General features: G+C 41.1%; 2 protein-coding genes and 1 pseudogene across 2 annotated transcripts; all 3 read left to right on the plus strand.

Moving 5' to 3' along the window:
• The first annotated feature begins 305 nt into the window (after positions 1–305).
• Positions 306–1577, plus strand: LOC122638612 (annotated as a pseudogene).
• Positions 1578–7669: 6092 nt separating this feature from the next.
• LOC122640868 (G-type lectin S-receptor-like serine/threonine-protein kinase At2g19130) lies at positions 7670–10434 on the plus strand. The gene has a single exon (XM_043834133.1). The coding sequence runs from the start codon at positions 7676–7678 to the stop codon at positions 10178–10180; it is 2505 nt and encodes an 834-aa protein (XP_043690068.1). The 5' UTR covers positions 7670–7675; the 3' UTR covers positions 10181–10434.
• A 2710-nt stretch (positions 10435–13144) lies between these two features.
• LOC122638613 (uncharacterized TPR repeat-containing protein At2g32450-like) lies at positions 13145–14593 on the plus strand. The gene has a single exon (XM_043831472.1). The coding sequence runs from the start codon at positions 13145–13147 to the stop codon at positions 14591–14593; it is 1449 nt and encodes a 482-aa protein (XP_043687407.1).
• The last annotated feature ends 2789 nt before the right edge of the window (positions 14594–17382 follow it).

Raw genomic sequence — 17382 nt, forward strand, 5'->3', positions numbered from 1 at the left:
GGATTCTTTTCTGCTCCAGCCATTCATGGAAGGGAGAAGGAAGAACGAAAACCCCACATTTGCTTCTTTGAGTGGGTTAGATGATGAGAACACTTTCATTGAACCTAACCCCTCAAATCATACAGGTGACCAGTCATTTCATTAATATTGACTATAGAACACCTTTGTTGCATCATTTCCCTGCAAAATGATACCCCTTGGCCATTCTTGATTTCTCTCAAATAAGAAGTTTGAAACTAAAAGGGTCTTTCTACTATGTAGCTTTAAGCAGTCTACTCAGTGCTACTCATTGTGAAACCCGTTGAACCCTCGTCTTCCCCTTCCCTTTCCACCCTTCCCTCCCACCTGACGTAGAAAACGTCAAGGACATCGGCATCCATGGCAACCTCTTCATCATCTCTGCCCTCACCTCCCTCCGCGAACCCATCACCAACTGGTTCAACTCTCACCCGTCCCCACCCATAGCCTTCATCTCCGATTTCATCTTGGGCTGGACTCACCACCTCGCTTCCCAACTCAGCATCCCCCGTGTCACCTTCTACTCCTCCGGCGCTTTCGTCTCCTCAGTCATCATCACTCTGTGCCACAAAATGGGTTCTCTGCATGATCAGCCCTTTATCTACTTGCCTCATTTCCCAAACTCTCCTTCCTTTGCGTTCGATCACCTCCCATCCACGCTCCGCCTTTACAGGGAATCAGACCCCGATTGGGCCCACTTTAAGGATGGCCTCATCGGTAACTCCCTCAGCTGAGGATCCGTCTTCAACACTTTCAATGCTCTCGAAGAGATCTATCTCCGTCACTGGCAGCAGGAGATGGGTCGTCCACGTATCTGGGCCGTCGGCCCATTGATGAATCTGGACTGTACTGGTCCAAGCCCAACCGACCGTGGTGGGCCCAGTTCGGTGCCGACTGATGCTGTGCTGACCTGGCTCGATGGCTGCCCCGATGATTCTGTGCTGTTTGTGTGCTTTGGCACCCAGTTTTCTCTGGGGAAGCCACAGGTCGAGGCGATTGCCGCCGGGCTGGAGGGGAGTGGGACCCGTTTCATCTGGTCCGTCAAGTTGAGCGATTCAGGGGAAAACTCGGGCGAGATTCTCACTGGTTTAGAAGATCGAGTGGGTGGGAGAGGACTGATCATCAGGGGATGGGCCCCGCAAGTGCCCATATTGAACCACTGAGCCGTGGGTGGGTTCTTGACTCACTGCGGGTGGAACTCGGTGGTGGAAGGGATCACGGCGGGTGTGTGTTTGCTGGCGTGGCCGTTGCTGGCCGACCAATTCATGAATGCGAGGTTGTTAGTGGAGTACTTGGGCGTTGCCCTTACGGTTGCAGAGGGCATCGATGCGGTACCAGACTCGGTGGAGTTGGCTTGGATCATATCAGAATCGTTGAGCGTGACTCGGCCTGAGAGGGTCCGAGCCATGGAGCTGCGCTCAGAGGCTTTGGCCGCAGTGCAACAAGGTGGAAGCTCTTGGATTGATTTAGATAGATTTGTGAAGGATTTGTCTGCACTTGGGCGAGAGGGCGGGCCTTACTACCGTAGTGCAATGGCATGGTTGCTCCATTGTGATTAAGGAGAGGTTACGGATTTGAATTTCAAAACAGTTTCTCTGTAAAATAAATAAATAAGACTGTGTATATTATGACTAGATGATAATATGTCAGAAAATATAATATTATTAATTGGAAAATCTTATTGTAATTATTTTTCCATGGCTATTCTTGATTTCTCTCAAATAAAGAAGTTCGAAACCAGAAGGGTCTTTCTACCATGTAACTTCAAAGGAGTTTATTGTTAAGACTTGCCACATACAGCAGGGAAAGCCTAGATGATGCATTTACTCTTTCTTCAAATAAAAACTGAAACACAAATAGATTTATCGTTTATATCCATAAACAAAAATCAGAGGTTAACCTTTTGAGATAGGTGTGTGGTTTGTGTGATTACACTCTCATAAAAAAAAATCAGATTGGATTTGGTTAGTCATTGGTTGATCTTGTGCTGTTGGGGGTACAATATCATGTAATCCGTCGCTTGCATTTGTGGGGGTTCGAGGGCTACCGCCTCCGAGAAAATTCTTTTAGGGCTACATAGGTGTTTTGGTAATATGTGCTTATGTAGGGTTCAGGTATATATTTTTAGGGAAGTAGTTTCTTGTCTGGGAGTGTGGCCTACGCCAGCGCTCCCATGTGTCTATCTCTCTCCTCCTCAAAACAAGGGGGCAGAGGTGTCTTTTCAAATGAGGAGGAGAGAGATAGACTCATGGGAGTGCTGGCATAGGCCACCGCCACACTCTCGTACAGAGAACTTTCTCCCATATTTTTATTGTGAGATGTTTTTTTTTTTGAGTAAACATCTAGTAGACCCCCTGAGGTTTGTTCACCTATCTTGTAGCCCCCCCATTAGTTAAAACCTTACTTATAGACCCCCGAGACTAACGGAATATCTAATCCGTTAGAGTGAACAAGTTAAGTGATGATGTCAGCTGGACATAACTCTAGAAATGGCCAAAATACCCTCATGGATTGGTTGTCCTAAAGAATACTCTTCTTTCCTCTTTCGTTCTACTACTACGGTAGCCATTGCCGCTTATTCGAAGGTAGCCATTGTCGTGGATCAAAGATCTGGTTTCCCCCCCCCCCCCCCTTCATTTTCCTGGTTCACTCACCCAACTTTGAATCCACGTCTCTGTAACTCAGAAATGAAAAAAAAATCATGCCTTTCCGCAGAAACAATTGAAGCTCACAGTAATATCAAGCGAAAGCTCTAAAATCTTAACATCTAAATTTGCTTCTATCTGCAAACCCTAAACTCTGCCATGTTTCCAATCTAAAGCCCTATGATTTGCTTCAAGTCTTCATTCTCAAGGACGCCAACATTTTGATCATACTGGAATCGGTAATTCCTTCAATTTGATGTCGTACAAAAAGATCAAATCAATTCAGTTTACACCCCTCCCCCTGTTCATTCTGGCACTTGGGCGAGTCGAAGCTCATTCCTAATTTGCGTAACTCCAGAATCTCGCTCAATTCATCCGAGGTCGACCCTAAAGATGATGAAAAAGGCGATGATGACGAAGAAGAAGAAGATGGAGCATCAAATTTGTCCATGGCAGGTGCATCTTGAATAAAATAAAATAATCTATCCAAAATTTCTCTGTTTCACATCCTTCATGCAATTCTGTGTTTTCCTTTCTCTGAAAGGGGAAAAGTTTTTTCTTCCAACAATCTTGTAGCCATAATATACCCTACTCTTCAACAACTTGAAGGTGAATTAACTGAACTGGCGGACAAGAATGAGAAAGGTGAATGTCCTGAAATTTCAGGAAGGAAGAGGGCAGAAGAGAGGTGGAAGCTTTCCAACAAGGATCTAGAATGAGAGGATGAATATGGGATTTGTATGGAAGCTTGCACCAAGATGGTCTTGCCCAACTGTGGTCACTCCATGTGCATCAGCTGCTTTCGTGATTGGTAACTGCTGAATCCATATTCAGATTAACTCTCTTCCAGCCAAACACCAACTACCTTTTATGCTCAACGTCGCCACGTCGTGGGCTCTGGCAGCCATTTCTGGGGTTGGAAATGTGCCCAACCAGATTCTTGATTTCTTGCGAGGGTCCCTAATTTTAGAAACCCATTTGCCCCAATTGCGCATTCGAACTCCTCTGTAAATTGGGTGTTTGCTGCAATCTCTCATCCTCTTGGTTTTCTTCACTTTTGCGTCTTGTAATTTGATCTGTTGCGTTGATGGGTCTCAGATGAGCATAAGAAGGGACTGAGATGAACCAAGTGAGGCATGAGAAGATGGAGACGATGAGAAATAGTGGCCACTGCTCTCTGTTTCTGAGTTCTGCATTTCTGCCATTGCGATACCCCAATGGAAGGTTCCTTCGAAGGTCTTTGATATTCCAACGTCGGCCATCATATCACAAGATCTGCCAATAGAAGAAATTCAAGCGTCGGCCTGCACGACGATGTAGCTTCTGTCTAAATTGAGCCCTAAATTGTTATTTCAAGAGGTTGGAGATGAAATAAGGGTACAAAGGTAATTTTAATTTTGGTTTTTTTCATTAAAGATGTATAAGGGTATTTTTGACATTTAATATGCTGACATCAGCACTTAACCTGTTCACTCTAACGGAATAGGTATTCCGTTAGTTCCAGGGGTCTGTAAGTAAAGTTTTAATTAATGGGGGGACGGCTACAAGATAGGTGAACAAACCTCAGGGGATCTATTAGATGTTTACCCTTTTGTTTTTTTTTAATAATTTGAGAGGTGTGAGAACAAGTGGCTGTAACCTATTTTCCACGTACTGATAGTGAAGTAGGTCTCTCACCTGGACATATTTACTCTCGTGAGATTGATGTTTACAAATTTTTCGTTTTCTTTTCTACATCATTTTAGATTCTTGATTTTCTACATGTGTTGGGGTTTACCCAAGGTACGTGAGCCCATGGGTACGTGCTTCCCTTCCACTATTTGAAACTTCCATTCTTTTTTGCTCACAAAGACTGTCTTATTTGAAAAAACCTACATTTTTAGGAGGGTGCCATTAATGCAATTTACAATGGAGAAACATTTTGGAACAATGATAAAGTGATAAACCTTAAACAAGACTACCTTTGTGAGTTAGAGAGAGGCAGAATCACTGTGCAAAGACAGTGCAATTCAGAGCAAAATGAGAAGAGACCAAATCTGGCCACAGAGCAATACACTTGCTAGATCTGCTGAAATGAGAAAAGGGAATAGATTCAAAAGAGTTACAAAGCATGTTAATGTCACAAAAGAATGAGAATACTTCATGACTTCATGAAGGATCAAGGAGTCCCTGAGATGGCTTCAACAGAGTCACTTTCTAGCATCAAACGGCCAATTCCTATGCCGCAGTTGAAAGGTTGAAACAATTTGAGACAATCTTCAGTCTTGATAAAGAAAATGTCAAGAAAAGAAATGGCCAGAAACTCAAGAGTCCAATTGACTTCATTATTTTCTTAACCATGTTTACATGGCAAAACTAGAATCAAATCTTAAGAGACCACAGTTATAAAAATCCGATCAAAATCGGCTGGAATCAATCGACATGGGATTCCGAATTTCCGAGTAACCTCAATTCTTGCCTTCTGAGTTTTGTTGTGAGTTTCAGTCAAGTTTGGTCGATTCCGGCGGTTCTGAATTAAATCAAATCAGAATTGATAGAGACAGAGATACAGATCCTGAAGCTGATTCCGAGTTTATAAATATTGTAAGAGACATTAAAAAAAAGAAAAAGAACAAGAGAACATTAACTGATCTATGTAGCCCTTGCTACACCAACGTAGGGCCAATGAGAGTGCACACAGAGACATTGGTTTGAATGAGATATTCGAATTTACTTGGGTCTGTATGGTCTTTTTGTATACTCCTGTGTCTGTTGACAAGAATCACACAAACGGTTAACATTTTTTTTTCCCATTTTCTAAAAAAACCAGAAAAAAAAAGCAAAGGGGATGTTATATTGTTATAAGGGTCTATGGTTAATCTATGGAGTCATGTGAATGGATAAAGATCCTCTCCAACCATCAATCTAATGGCAGGGAGGATTTGGACACAGATCCCCAAGTGTTGGCAGTGTTGGGATGCATGTCCAAATCCTCTCAGTTGTTGGATTGGTGATTGGAGAGGAATCAGACGCCCAAGTAGTTGGAGAGGATCTGGACCATGAGTCTGGTCATTCCATGAAATCACCCAAGTCTTTTGCTGTTTATTTTACGACTGATATTACTATGTAATAATGATTTCACTTACACTGTCGTGTATGAAAATTTTCTTCGATTTAATTTTCAATAGTTTAATTCGTAACGTCACCCAAAAAAAGTTTTCTAGGGTGAAGGGGACCAGCCAGTGACTTTGCCTTTGAAACTCTTGTCAATAATGATTTCCTTTCCTATTGTGTCAAGGACTGGGTCAACCATCGATTATGAAAACGGGACCGAATAGGGTGAACCACTCAATCTAAATTTGAATGAGATGCTTAATCTTGATTACCAGCTAGACTTGGTGGGTTGGGCTTTTCCATCCAGGTTGATTAAATTAGACTCCAAAATTTAACAAGTGGTTATTCTTAAGGTTGTCAATTTAGAATTAAAATCGTTTATAGAATCGGTACCATATTGAATTACCCATATCATATCTTATCGAATACAATTTGATATGATAATGATATGGGAAAATGGTATCGTACTTGCTATGGTATGATATCGGTATGGAGGTTGATACCAACTGTACATATCGATATCGTATCGAATTATCGAATATTGGTACCATATATATATATATATATATATGAATTAGCATACTAAATATAATATCTTTCATACTATATATACTAATTTATATATATAATATATAACAAATACCATACTATCGTACTATATACATACCGAATAAAATCATATATTGAACGATCCTATATGGTATGATATGATATTGATATGGAAAAATGGTATAGTATTCGGTACAATATGGTATTGATATAGGGTGTTTGGCTTCGATACGCATCAATACTATATCGATTGACACCTTAGTTATTTTAGACCGTTTCCTCTCCATTCAAAGGTTAGAATAGATATATTGTCTATCTACATGACAGAATAGAAGTCTTGTGACATTTAGAAAATAAAAGACTAATAATTTGTATTATAAAAACACCAAGAAAAGGTTTGAGGTAGGGAATGTTAGCACATCTAGTTCTATATCTCTTCTTTTCATATAAAATGATCTAATTGCGCTCCAATGTATGTTAATATTTTGTCACATTTCATTGAGACACTATACTATGCCACTTGCTTAGAGACATCTCTGTCAAATATTTAAGTCATATCGATATCAATTCTTGACCGATCATCTCGTATTGTCATATTGATGGATAGACATGGAGTGGACAAGGGTAAAATTGAATTAAATTTTTTTAAAGAAAATAGGGGGTAAACCTTATCAGGACCACTAAAATATTCACTATATTCACTGATGGTTATTTATGAATTAAAATAAAAAATGAATTATTCCATTTATTTGGCTGAGAACCCAGTTAGCAGAAAAGTTCCAACAATCGTTGTAGCAGCAAAAAATTTTTTCACTCTGCAACGGCATAGCCTCCGTGATTGAAGGTCATAAAATGGTATGTTATGTTATGGTGGAAGCTTCCTGAGTGCGCTTAACACTGTTCCGTCGCGCACTCGCGCAATACCATTTTTCTCCACAGAGGCAGAGACTATTCTTGTGTTGAAGAAGAAGAAGAAGGTCAAATCTTTTGTCACTACTCCATTTTGTCTCCTAGTCCTGAAAGTCTTTCCTACGGCCAGACTTCATTTTATTTCCGTGTAAACGAGGAAACGTGGACTTCTCTTGACTCCAAGAAAGGGTAGTGCTAAGCCCGTAGGTAGGACAGAGGCGACGATGACACCTCCCTTGTTCTTCCTGTTCTTCCTCACCCTTTATTTATTACAATATTTATTAAGATCCCATCAACCAGTGTTGGGTGGGTAGATCTTTCCAAAGCCTCGTACTCCATCTTCAAATATTAATTTTTGCGAAAATACGATGAGAAATTACGCAGGTGGTTGTTATTGATTCCATTCCAACCTCTTTTCTTCTTCTCCTCCAGTTCTACTAAAATATCTAGCTTCTGCAAAAATGGTGGATTCAAGAAACAGGGTATGGTTCTTCATCTGTGTTCTGTTTCTCTGTTTTTCTCTTAACAGCCGTCTCTGTATTGGAGCTGGAGCTGGAATTCTGTCGGTTGGTGAATCTATTTCTGGAGATCAGACCATAATCTCCGAAGGGAATGGGAATTTCGAATTGGGTTTCTTCACGAAAGGTAAGTCTCAGAACTACTATGTTGGTATCTGGTACAGAAAGATAACGGAGAAGACCGTCGTTTGGGTGGCAAACAGGGATAAACCCCTCTCTGATAAGTATGCCTCACAACTGAAGTTCTTAGATGATGGGAATTTAGTCATTCTCGACCCATCCAAAACCCTTATCTGGTCGACAAATTTGACCTCCACAACCTCGAATTCTACCGAGGCAGCACTTTTTGATTCTGGAAATTTTGTTTTGAGAAACGTGTCAAATTCCTCTGACTTCATTTGGCAGAGTTTTGATCACCCAGCTGATACTTGGTTGCCTGGTGGAAAGATTGGGCTTAATAAACGCACCAATAAATCACAGCTCCTCACTTCATGGAAGAATTCAGAGGATCCCGCTCAAGGTCTCTTCTCTCTTGAGCTAGATCCTGCTGGAACCAGTCAATATTTTATATTGTGGAATGGTTCTGTTAACTACTGGTCTAGTGGGACTTGGGATGGTCATATTTTCAGCTTAGTTCCTGAGATGAGAAGTAATTATATCTACAATTTCTCCTATGTTTCGAACGAGAACGAGAACTATTTCACTTATAATTTATATAATTCCACTATTATCTCTAGATTCGTCATGGATGTGTCGGGGCAGATCAAGCAGCTTTCTTGGCTTGATGGTATCGGTTGGAATTTATTTTGGGCGCAACCGAGACAGCAATGCGAGGTTTTTGCTCTTTGCGGGGGTTTCGGAGCCTGCAATCAGCAAGCTTCGAGTTCTTGTGGGTGTTTGCAAGGTTTCAATCCACGTTACCCAACAGATTACACAACTCTTAGTGATTGGTCTGGTGGGTGCGTGAGGAATACCCAACTGCAGTGTATGAATAATGCTTCTGTAAATGGGGAGAAAGATGGGTTCTTGATGATAGGCAATATAACATTGCCCGAAAATCCACGATCTTTGGCAGTTGAGAGTACCCAGGCCTGTGAATTGGCTTGCTTGAACAACTGTTCTTGTAATGCTTATGCATATGATGGTGGCTGCTCAGTGTGGGAAGGAGATCTCATGAATTTGCAGCAACTCTCAGATGGCGTCACTGGTGGAAAGAACCTATATCTCAAACTTGCTGCCTCTGAACTTCGGAATTCGACTTCCGGAGGTAATAAGAATGGATCAGCTACTGGTGCTATTGTGGGGGCTGTTTCAGGGGCAGTAGCCCTCTTGGGTCTTGTGGCGGTGCTATTATGGGTCTTATGGCAGAGGAGGAATTTCGTTGGACGTTCGAAGGTGGAGGGTTCGTTGGTTTCATTTACGTACAGAGATTTACAGAGTGCAACCAAGAACTTCACTGAAAAGCTGGGGGGAGGAGGGTTTGGTTCTGTTTTCAAAGGAACATTGCCTGATTCCACTGTTGTAGCTGTGAAGAAGCTTGAAAGCGTCAGTCAAGGAGAGAAGCAGTTTCGAACTGAAGTAAGTACAATTGGGACCATTCAACATGTTAATCTTGTTCGCCTCCGTGGCTTCTGTTCTGAAAGTACTAAAAGGTTGCTGGTCTATGACTTTATGCCAAAGGGCTCTTTAGATTCCCATATGTTTCATAAAACAAGGGACTCTGACGTTTTAGACTGGAAAACAAGATACCAAATTGCAATTGGGACGGCTAGAGGATTAACTTATCTGCATGAGAAGTGCAGAGACTGCATCATACACTGTGACATCAAACCTGGGAACATTCTTTTAGATGCTGAATTCTGTCCCAAGGTGGCTGACTTTGGCCTAGCCAAGCTTGTTGGTCGGGAATTTAGTCGGGTTCTGACAACCATGAGAGGGACCAGAGGATACCTCGCACCAGAGTGGATTTCGGGTGTCGCCATTACAACCAAAGCTGATGTTTACAGCTATGGTATGATGCTCTTTGAGATTATATCAGGGAGGAGAAACTCCGATCAACCCGATGGTGAGAATGTTGGTTTCTTTCCTTCTTGGGCAGCAACCAAAATCAATGAAGATGGAGAAATCCTTAGCCTTTTAGACTACAGGCTAGAAGGTAATGCTGATATTGCAGAACTGACCAGAGTCTGTAAAGTTGCTTGTTGGTGCGTCCAAGATGAAGAAGCTCATAGGCCATCAATGGGGCTGGTGGTTCAGATACTTGAGGGAGTAGTGGATGTTAGCGCACCTCCCATCCCTAGAACTCTCCAATCTCTCGCGGAGAACCATGAGCACATAGTTTTCTTTGCTGAGCCTTCTTCAAACCAGAGTTCGCGAGCACGGAGTCCCTCCCCTGGTACTTCCTCTCAGACCAAGAGCACTCCATCATCCACAAGTTCCAAGGCATGAAATTTCTGAATCTGGGAAGGAGTTCTTAAGCTGTTTGCCCATTCAGTCCAGAGAACAATGTATTTCCGCAGTTCTACGTCAAATCGTAGAACTATAGTCTCAGCTGTTTTCTTTAGTTTCTATTTACCATGTTTCTATGCTCTTGACTGGAAGGCTTTGCTTCCTTTTTTTTTGTTCCAGCTATGTTACTGGTCACAAATACTAGCTAGAAATACAAATTAGCAGGTAATAACAAAATTCACTTCTATCATCCCTCTACTTTCCTTTTGCTTTTTTCACTTTAATTTTTGCTTCCTCTTTTAGGGATAATTTTACTCTCTTTTAAGTGAATCAAACTCTGAAGTCCTTTTCAAATTGTTGATAGATTTCTAATCTATATTTCGATATAGAAACTAGAATCACATTGTTGATTAGAAAATGATCTACTTGATTCTGATTCAAGGGTTGAATGCTTGATACATGCTTTTCATTGAAGAGCCAGTTAAACCATCAAGCTGTTCTCAGAAATCCTAGATCTTTAAGTATACATTAGCTTCACAAACAAAAGTGTTGTAGTGCAACTATCAGAGGAAACATCTGAAATTCTGAATAGAACTATAGATTAATTTAGGCCACTTATCAATATTAAAGTTGTTTGCTTTGGATTACATATGGATGGCATGCCTATTTTCTTCTTCCAGTATCATATCATACTTCTAGAAAATAATGAGATCAATCAATTTAATGGAGCTTCCTTACACCATCAATGTCTTTAACTTTAGGTCAGTTCCTATATTCTAACTTCTCATTTGGAGAGGGGCAATCACATGAAGCAACTCTTTCTCTGCAAATTGGTGAACAATTACAGAGCCTTCTTTCATTATCATACAACCATGTATTATGTATATTAGAAAACCAGACAAAATGTGTGTGTGTGTGTGTGTGTGAGAGAGAGAGAGAGAGAGAGAGAGAGAGAGAGAGAGAGGGAGGCTACATCCAACTATTCAGGTTTGTTTAAGAGTTGCCAATTTCAAGTTGGGAACTTGAACTCAAACCAAATGAACAAGTGACTCAAGTAATCTGCTTTGGGAAAAAAAGTCCACCACCAATCCTTCTGAACTAAAAGGGTGTACCCAGTGCACGAGGCTCCCGCCACTACGGGGTCTAGGGAGGGTCATAATATACGTAGTCTTACCCCTGTTTTCGCAAAGTGACTGTTTCCAGGCTAGAACCTATGACCACTTGGTCACAATGAAGCAACTTTACCATTGCACCAAGGCCCGCCCTCACCAATCCTTCTGAACTATTGGATCTTAATTGAATCAAGAGAGCCGGCTCACAATTGTATCCACTGCTCATATATTTGCCTTCACTCAATCCTTGTGTACTTTCATTCACATGTTGCACCTTTAACTTTGAATGCCAAAGAGGGCTTTTCACATGGAACAACTGCAAACCTTCATGGCAATGACCTCTAGACCTTTTTTCTTTTAATTATTATTAAAAACAGAAAATTGTTGCAGACATCGAAAGGATAATCACTTGACCTCTAGACTTGATTTGGCTATGAATTTTACTCCAATTACAAATTTCATTTTGCTAAACAAAACAAACCAAATTGTATGTCAATAGATATAAGATTGTAAATGGATCAGATACAAACCATTTTTTACAGTATTGAAGGTTATACTTAGTTTGTTTTCTTATCTATCATATGGCAGTTTGAGATGGTGGCCTGGCATTTTTTTAATTTTGAATTGCTGCCATCTATCAACCATTGGATCTCGACATTAATTCCACGTAGCGGCCTGTGAGTTGAGCGCAGTACGATGGCCGCTCAACCTCAAGCCGCATAGGATCCAAATCCTTCACTGTATCGAATTTTTATCGTATATGGTTCCCTGACCGGTACGGTTCCCTAGTGCCTCTCACAAGAGGAGGGTGGACCCCACCCGCCACCACCTGGGCAGAGTGTTCGATCCGGTGTCCCGGGTGGGTCCCACCCCCCTCTTGTGATAGGCACTAGGGAACTGCACCAGTCAGGAACCGTAGACAATAACGATTCCACTGTATCACATCCAATCGGGTTTTTATCTTTCCTTGTCTGAATTAAAAAGCTTGTGCTCCAAGAGACTGGACAGAGAAATGAGCAATCTCAACCCAAACTTTTCAGTTAAGACGGTTTATTGGTAGAACCGTTAAAACGGTTGACCAAGCATTTTACGGACTTTTCCGTTAAAACAGTTGACCAAGCCAATTTACAGAACCACTACATTCACTACACTCCATTCCGCTCTGTTTTTTTCCTCTCAAGTCTCACCAACAGAAACATACTCTATATCTCTAATGGCATCGTCTTCGAGATCGATGTCGACGACAACGATGATGACAAGAAGAGACAAAGTCCATTCGATCTTTGACAAATTCGATATCAACCGTGACGGAGGCCTCAGCCGCGATGAAATGGGTGCCCTCGTCACTGCTGCCAACCCAAACGTCAAGTTCAGCTCTGATCAGATTTCCGCCATTGTTGATGAAGTTTTCCGATTGTATTCCGATTTCATCGAAAACCCTTTAACAGGTCTCACCTTCAATGGCCTTCTTCGCACCTATGATGACGGCGCCGGCGACGTTGATAAGGATTTCTCAACATTCTTTCCTTCCTCTGATAAGGTCATCTCCACAACCCAATTGGATGCAAACCTTAGGGTTGCACCTGCTTGGGCTACTAAGTCGCCCAACCATGGTGTAAAGTATGAGAATATATGGAAGCTTGTCGAGGATCTGGAGATAGTTATCAGAAGGAGAATTAAGGCTTGTACTTATGGTCACAACGAAAAGAATAGGGTAGAATTTGATGATAAGAAGTTCTTCTGGGATGAGAATTGTACCGATTTCAGGACACTTTTGAAGGAAGTGTGAGAGATTCGGATTGCCATTGATCGGAATTTGGATTTGTCAAGGGAAGAGGCTTTTGATCGGCATATGGCGATTGCACGGACCTTGGATGATTATAAGCTTCATACAGAGGCACTTCAGAGCTTCCAGCGCGCAGCGGATTTGAGCCCGATCGATGATGTTTGGCCGCATTTCAGGTTAGGCAATTGTTTATACTTGTTAGGGAGGTTGAATGAGGCTAAGGTTAGCTATATGTTGGGTCTGGAGTTGGCATCAAAGATTACCAATTCGAACAGGTGGTTGGAACTGTTGCCATCGCTACACTTCAATTTGGGGATTGTTTTGCAAGGAGAAGGGATGTTGCTCAGTGCAAGTGAGCATTATCGTGAAGCCGCAATTCTGTGTCCAACACATTATCAGGCTTTGAAGCTCTTGGGGAGTGCATTGCTTGGATTAGGGGAGTATAGGGCAGCAAAGAAGGCATTGGAGGAGGCAGTGTTGTTGAACCCAAAATACGCAGATGGCCATTGTGATCTTTGGTCAGTTCTTCATGCACTGGGGGTGGCTAAGAGGGTAATTTGGAAGTTCAATAGGGCCATTGATCTAAATCCCACCAGACATTGGGATACGATGTACAAATTTGCTCGCTTGTTTGAGTATTTTGGTTTAGAGTTTAGGGCTGCAGAGATGTATCTGAGAATTATGGGGATTCAGATTCAGCCAAACCATTGGCAAGCCCAAGTGAAGCGAACAATCTCACTGTTCAAAGCAGGGGAATCTGCAGATGCAAATAATTTGTTGTGGTTGTTGTGGGAGGTCCTCAAGAAGACAAACAGGGTTCAATTATATGATACAATTGCATATAAGAAAAATCAAGGTGGCCACTTGAGTACATTGGCTAAGATAAAGAAGGGTTTGGCAAATGGAGTGGACGTGATTGTCATGAAAGCATTTGGGAAAACCGCAAGGAGGGAGTGTCTTGCCGATGCCCTTCACATCAGGGACTTCCAGAGGATCACTGGACTTCATCGATGTGATGTTTCTCTTCTGAATAAGGAGAGTGAGGAGCCAGAGAAATCAATAGAGAAGGCAGCAATAGAGGTGATTTTACGCAAGTTGCTTCACTTTCTAAAACTAGAAGCTTTTCTGAGAGCAGTTAAAGCAGTTAACCAACAAGTTTTTTCAGTCTTGGATGCTACCAGTTCTGGGAGAGTGGACTTAGGCATGTTCTATGCTTTCATTGCTCCCATCTGTGCTGGGGAACCAAGGAATCGCAAGCGGGCGGCCTTTGATGCTCTGTTGTGGCGCTCGAAGAATAAGGGTCAAGGTGTAATCAGAAAGGTTGATGCATTAATCTACATGAGATACTTGAGGCTAATTTATTTCCCTTCTCAAGGATATAGTGACCAACTGGTAGTACATGTAGAAGAGGAGAACAAGATGATTTCATTCCCTGAGTTCCTCCAAATATTTGATGATGACCAATGGCGCTTCTACATCATCTTGAACACTTTGATGAAGCTTGAAACCCGTTGAAACCCATGACAGGATCCATCATGGTAGGCATTTTTGTGATGCATGATCTCTCACTTCAGCCTTTGTATGACTTGTTATAGCCATGGCAATGTTCCTTCTAAAATTAAGCGAGAACAGTACGGATTTAAAGAGTACTGGAGTGAGGCTAAAGTAATGAAAGATAAGTTCAAAGCTATTTTGATGACATTATATTGAAAACACTATTAAAGAACCTTGACCATCCATCTCACTGGTTCCTTTCCTTTATATCACATAGATTTTAATCTACCACTCATATTCATTTCACTTGTCCAAATAGACAGACTAACTAGGTAGTCATCTCTGTTAATAATTTATGAATTGGATCTTATGAGACAATTCTTTACACAGCATAATTAACTATCAGAATTCTCTTTTTACTTTTTGCAAAAAAGCCATAGAAAAATATTGTTTTGATGTTCTATATCAGCTTTTAAATGTTTTGTATTGAATGATGTGAACAATTTTTATCTCTGTTATATGTAAATGATCATTCTTGAAAAATGGTGGTAACCTCTCCCCTTTTGCTGCAACTCAATTGATAAAGTTCTTATTTGGGACTCCCTTGAATCATCATTGGGTTCGCTCCCTGTGTAAAGCTATAGCTTCCAGGAGAGCTTATTTTTGGTAAGCATTTTCTAACCTTGTCTACATTGTTTCTAACACCCTATTAAGGGGCTTTTCGTTGTCTAATAATCTACCTATTTACGGTGTTTTGCCACATCCTCTTATAGTATCACTCCCTGAATCTCTTCAAGTCTCATAAGTGAGTAGATGAAGTCGTACTTTCTAGGACTTCTATAGCTATGAACAGCTCTAATCATCATAAAGGAATAGTGTTTTTAATGTCCTTTACCTCAATAGTGCCTACTGAGCTCTTGGCTGAAAGTTTAAGATCTCATCGTTATATTTAGATGAAGTGGAGTGGATCAAACAGGTGGTGTGTGCAGTGAGGGTTCTAGACTTAAAAGGTAACGATGGCAATTTTTATTTTTATTTTTTGAATTGGGAGCTTTTATATTATATATATATATATATATATATATATATATATATACTTTTTTAGGGGGGGGGGGAATAGGGAGGGGGAAGGTACCAGCCAGGAGACTCGAACTTTACCTGGTGAGCATGGGCATGAAGCACACCACAGCTCACCAACTGCACCAGGCAGCTGTTGGTACGATGGCAAGTTATTATTAGTAGATTACATGCAACCTATGAATATAGGAGAAACTATGGCGTGCACACTTCATATGTTTTTCAGTTTGTTTGGTCTAAGTGTAATCTTTGGGGTTGGTCTGAAGGACTATGAATGCAGCATGGGCCCAACAACTTGAGCCCGAGCATGGCCAGCACCATTTTTCCTTGGCTTGGATTGGGATTTAAAGTTTGTGGACTGGGCTTGAGTTGAAAACGTGAGTCCAGGCGGACTAGGTTAGGGTTGAGGCCTCGTCTAGACAAGCCTAATTTAGTTGCCTTTCGCTTATATATATACTAGCAAACATGCACATGCATATGCACGTGTAACCATATGCTCGGGGAGAAAGAAATATGAAGGAGGCAAAATTGTGGAGAAAAGGTGTTAAGAAGCTTTTTCAAACATAGAAAGATTTCCAACAAAATACCATAGGAATTGTGAGGAAAAAAACAAGAACACGATGAAAAGAACCAAACACTTAATAACATCAAACAAAAGCATACCAACATAAATTGAGAATAAAAATATAAAGAGAGTCATAAAAAACTCGAAACAAAATAAGAGAATGTAGTGTTGAATCTTGAAAGAACCACGAGATAAAGCGTGAAAAATAACTTAAGTAGTACTTAAATATCACAACATTTCTTACTTATTTACCATGGGATATCATAAATTTTAAGTTCACGTCTCTTTTTATGTTGTAACTAAAATATCACAAAAGTGAGAGTTTCAAAACAGAGAGAGAGAGAGAGAGAGAGAGAGAGAGAGAGAGAGAGAGAGAGAGAGAAGATCCCATGAGTATAGGGTGAGTACGTGTATGATGTCACTTTGGTGACATCTATCCTTTTCCATGGCGCCGTGGTGGATTACCATGGCGTCATTCTCTGGGCGTGACATTACCAGGCATATTTGAGCTTTTTTAGGCCAGGGAAGGTGAGCAATACCTCTTTTAACATTTGGTAAAAGGGTCTTATAAGTCATTTTTAAGGATGTCAGGATGATTTGGCTTAGATATAGGGGCAAGAATCCTTATTGAGAGAGATATCGATGTCTGTCTGTGTCCTATTGTCATCATCGTCGGGGGGTGACAAAATTCAGTGTCTACACCACCGAAAGAGGCAATGACATACTACTGTAACAGATAGTGAATAAGACGAACAAGAAGACGAGAAATGAAGAAACTAAATGTCGTTGCCACAGTTAGGCTGGAGGAAGAAGACAACCACCAATCCCCTTCCTCGGGGCTTCAAGGGTAAAATTGTCCAAAAAAATATGTTGTTGATGGTAAAACACTCTTACCAAAAGGAAAAAAAAATGGTAAAGCACTATATTGGTTAATTTGGTAAAAGGAAACTCAACTTTGTCTAATTTTGTCAAACCAAATATTAGGTGAAAAACCCAAAAGTGTCTAATCTCGTAATTATCTCTTAAAAAAACCTGAAAAGGGGTTTTCTGTAAGGCTGCGTGGTCCCTACACCAACATAGCCAATGAAAATGCATGCATTGGCATCTAAGGGAAGGGGTAGAGTGGTCTTTTCCGTGGCCACCTGAGAGGACGTAGGTGGCGCTGGCG

The sequence above is a fragment of the Telopea speciosissima genome, chromosome 9 (assembly GCF_018873765.1).
Source record: "Telopea speciosissima isolate NSW1024214 ecotype Mountain lineage chromosome 9, Tspe_v1, whole genome shotgun sequence".
NCBI lineage: Eukaryota > Viridiplantae > Streptophyta > Magnoliopsida > Proteales > Proteaceae > Telopea > Telopea speciosissima.

What these genes read in the sequence shown, in the direction of transcription:
- LOC122640868 (XM_043834133.1), top strand. Translation starts at nt 7,676, where the DNA reads ATGGTGGATTCAAGAAACAGGGTATGGTTCTTCATCTGTGTTCTGTTT.
- LOC122638613 (XM_043831472.1), top strand. Translation starts at nt 13,145, where the DNA reads ATGGCGATTGCACGGACCTTGGATGATTATAAGCTTCATACAGAGGCA.